The sequence below is a fragment of the Terrapene carolina genome, unplaced genomic scaffold (assembly GCF_002925995.2).
Source record: "Terrapene carolina triunguis isolate 2854851 unplaced genomic scaffold, T_m_triunguis-2.0 Scaffold193, whole genome shotgun sequence".
Taxonomy (NCBI): Eukaryota; Metazoa; Chordata; order Testudines; family Emydidae; genus Terrapene; species Terrapene triunguis.
This window is the reverse complement of record NW_020664544.1, coordinates 6986583-6990653: the sequence shown is the minus strand read 5'-3', so window position 1 is coordinate 6990653 and position 4071 is coordinate 6986583. Positions and strand designations below refer to the sequence as shown.

The 4071-nt window shown below is 64.4% G+C and overlaps 1 protein-coding gene across 1 annotated transcript in view; it reads left to right on the top strand.

The window, feature by feature from the left end:
- PPP1R9B (protein phosphatase 1 regulatory subunit 9B) overlaps positions 1 to 4071 on the top strand; it is a 78814-nt gene that overhangs the window by 36994 nt on the left and 37749 nt on the right. Inside the window, exons 9-10 of the mRNA XM_026654669.2 lie at positions 165 to 261; positions 2130 to 2152. Coding sequence (XP_026510454.1) covers positions 165 to 261; positions 2130 to 2152 — 120 coding nt within the window. The remainder of the gene's footprint in view (positions 1 to 164; positions 262 to 2129; positions 2153 to 4071) is intronic.

The window sequence follows — 4071 nt, the reverse complement described above, 5'->3', positions numbered from 1 at the left end:
TCCATCCACTTTGGATCTCCCAGGACTAATGATCCCAGATCTCCATCCCCCATGGATCTCTCAGGGATGGGGGTCTGTATCCTGCCCAGTTCAGAGAGTCCCTCGGGTTAGGTGCTGGAGCAGCGGCCAGGCTCTGGCCTGACTGCTCACCCCATCCCCCACAGGGAGATCGAGTTCCTCAAGAAGGAGACGACCCAGAGGCGCGTGCTGGAGGAGTCGGAGCTGGCCCACAAGGAGGAAATCGACAAGCTCCAGGAGAAGGTGGGCACCAAGGACCAGGATACAGGGTTCCCCTGAGGCAGCAGAGCAGGAGATTGCAGAGGAGAGGGGCCCTGGCTGTGACTGGACGGCTCGGACGGGGACTTCCAGCGGACCAGAGCTGGCTTTGGCAGGAGCAGGGGGTGGGGCGAGGAGGGGGCTCCATTTGCCTCGCTCTGCCTTCTCCATGACAGCGTGGGCTTGATTCCTTTTGTCTGTGGCCCGGTGCGATGGGCATGCCGGATCCTGCGTTGGATGTCAGGGCATGCCGGATCCTGCGTCAGTGCTGCTCACACTGGATCCCGCAGTGGGTCACACCGGATCCCGCGCCAGGTGCTGGATCACACCGGATCCCACAGTGGGTCACACCGGATCCTGTGTGAGTGCTGGTCACACTGGATCCCGGAGTGGGTCACACCAGATCCCGTGCCGGGTGCTGGATCACACCAGATCCCACAGTGGGTCGTTCTGGATCCTGCACCGGGTGCTGGATCCCACCAGATCCCACAGTGGGTCACACCAGATCCCGTGCCGGGTGCTGGATCACACCGGATCCCACAGTGGGTCACACCTGATCCTGCGCCGGGTGCTGGGTCACACCAGATCCCACAGTGGTTCATGCCAGATCCCGTGCCGGGTGTTGGATCACAGTGGATCCCATAGTGGGTCACACCAGATCCTGCGCCAGGTGCTGGATCCCACCAGATCCCACAGTGTGTCACGCTGGATCCCATGCCGGGTGATGGATCCCACCAGATCCCACAGTGGGTCACCCCGGATCCCGCGCCGGGTGCTGGATCACACCAGATCCCACAGTGGGTCATGCCAGATCCCGCACCGGGTGTTGGATCACACTGGATCCTATAGTGGGTCGCATCAGATCCCACACTGTGTGCTGGATCACACCAGATCCCACAGTGGGTCACACCGGATCCCGCACCGGGTGCTGGATCGCACCGGATCCCGTGCTGGGTCACGCTGGATCCTGCATTGGCGCCCAAGTCAAGACTCCAGGGCATTGTTTTGCAGCTGAACATCCGTGTGTGTGTGTGCATGTGTGTGAGGAGGGGTTCCCTGCTGCAGAGGACGGGATGGTCAGGCAGCATGGGCCCGTGGGGTGGCATCAGAGGCTTGCACCCCCTCTCCTAGGGCTCCCTGTGCTCGCAATGATTGCTCTGATTGGCCCCGGCTTGGTACCCTGACTTCTCTCTCTCTCCCCAGGGAGTGGCTGCAGCCCTCCGCTGCGGTGCAGGCACAGCGCCCCCCGTTGGGCAGCATGGGTGCAGGCAGGCAGACGCCCCCGAGTGATGTTTGTCTGCCCTGCCCCTGCCGTGCTCACGCCCGGTTCCGCAGGGAGCGTGGCAAAGCCGCTGCTCCCCCACCTGGGCACACGTGTCCCGGGCTGAGGCAGTGGTAGCTGCTGGAGGGGGCCGAGGTGCCCCGCCGGGCTGCAGGCCGGGTGCATTTTCAGTCAAATGCGGGGGGCGGGGTCGCTGCACAGGACCCAGGAGGCAGAGCCGGGTGGGCACGGAAATCGGGCTTCACGCTTGCTCCTACTCTCACCCCTTCCTCGCTGCCCCCTGGACACCCCTCCACCCCCACATTGGAAGACATTGCCTGGCGTAGAGCAGCCGATGGCTTCCCAATAACCCCCTCCCTCCTCCGCACCCATCCCCTCAGCAGTGACCCCCTGCATCCACCCCCGCAGCAACCCCCCATCAGCCATCCCCTTCCCCCCCCCCCGTCACCTCTCAGCATTCCCCCCACAACCCCTCTCAGCGATCCCCCCTCCCGCGCCCCGACATCCCCGGCCTCGGGACGGCCCCGCTGCTTCTCTGCCTGAGACCTTTATCCCTTTGTCTGTTTTTCAGATCTCCGAACTGGAGGGGAAGCTGCAGACCTTGAAAAATTCAAACCCGACTTAAAACAAACACAAGCAATCGTTGGGGAGGAGGGACACTTTCTCCTTAACCCCCCCCCCACGTCTCCGTTTTGCCCCTGCTCCTCCCCCGCCCTCCCACCCCTTGCTGCCTTCACAGAGGGGTGAGAAAGAGACACAAAATCGAACCCACTATGAAAGGAATAATAATGATCCCTCCTTCCCCCGGCCTTCCTTTGGGGGGAGAGAGAGAGGGGAGAGGAGGGCTGGGGCTGGGGGAGGGGGGGCTCTGGGATTGGCTGGCTGGGTCCCAGCTGGCCTGGAGGGGGCAGTATGGGGAATGTCTCTGGGACAGGGGACCCCTCGTCAATTTCTGTTCCTCATGTGAGTCTCGTGTTAACTTGATGGATGCGTTTTTTGGCGGGGGGATTTGTTCTGCCTGTGTATCCCCCCGCCCCCAACACCCCCCCCTCCACCCCTCCCCACTGAGGAGCCTTTCCAGCCAACCTCCCGGCTCGGGATCGGCGACAGCTCACCCGCCAACCGCGCCGCGTCCCCCCGAGGCCTCCGGGGAAGGGCTGTGCGGGCAGCGCCCCCTGTGCAGAGTGGGGCCGGCCCGAAGCTCACCCGTTGGCGGAAGGACTTTCTTGGCGAGGCCAGATCTCTTTGTTGGCCCATCCTCGGGGCAATCCATTGTGCTCTGTGTGTCGTGCGCTGGTGGGAAGCGTGTCTGTGTTTGAGATCTCGACCCAGTGCCGGGCAGTATCTGGGACCCTGGAAGGCAGACAAGCCGCTGGCGCTGGGACAGGAGGCCCTGGGCAGCGCTGGCAGGGACAGGTTATGCCTGTGGGTGACGCTTCCCCACCCACCCCGGATAACTTCAGGGACCAGCGCCTTGGCCTCTCCTGCGAGTCTGTCCCGGAGGAAATGACAGCGAGCTTCCGGCTGAGCTAACATCTCCCCAGACAGCGTGGGGCAGGGGGGAGATCCTGGGACAGAGACACCCCCACCCCCGGAGAGCAGCCTGCAGGGGGGAAAGACCTTGGGCATCTGCCTCTTCCCCCACAGCTGGATGGATACAGTGACGCACGGGCTGTGGGGTGGGACTTGCTCCTTCCCGGGCCCAACGCCGGCGCTCGATGGGAGGAAAACCACGACGGGAAGTGGCCCCGGCCGAGACTCCTCCGCACTTGGCTCCGCAGAGGCACCAGGGACTGCGGGCTGCAGCTGGCTTCGAGCTGGAGGAGCCGGTGGGAGGGGGCCCGGGGTGTTCACACGAGATTCTTTGCTCTGGAGAGGAGGGGGAGCAAAAGATCCAGACGCAGGCTGTGGGCAGCAGAGCACTGCCCCAAGGTGACTAATTGGGGTCGGACTCGGACTGGCGTCAAGCAGTGCACGTGGGAATTGGCACACTCACAGCATGCACGGGCCTGGCACTGGTGCGCTCACACCCATGCATGGGATGGAAGCACTGGCGCGCTCATACCCATGGATGGGTTGGGGGCACTGGTGCGCTCACACCCGTGCATGGGATGGGGGCACTGGCGCTCACACCCGTGCAGAGGATGGGGGCACTGGCGCACTCACACCCGTGCACGGGATGGGGGCACTGGCACGCTCACACCCATGGCGGGGGTGGGGGCACTGGCGCGCTCACACCGGTGCATGGGATGGGGGCACTGGCGCTCACACCCGTGCGCGGGATGGGGGCACTGGCACGCTCACACTCATGCATGGGATGGGGGCACTGGCGCTCACATCCATTTATGGGATGGGGGCACTGGCACTCACACCCGTGCGCGGGATAGGGGCACTGGCACGCTCACACCCATGTGTGGGATGGGGGCACTGGCGCGCTCACACCCATGCGCGGGATGGGGGCACTGGCGCGCTCACACCCGTGTGTGGGATGGGGGCACTGGCGCGCTCACACC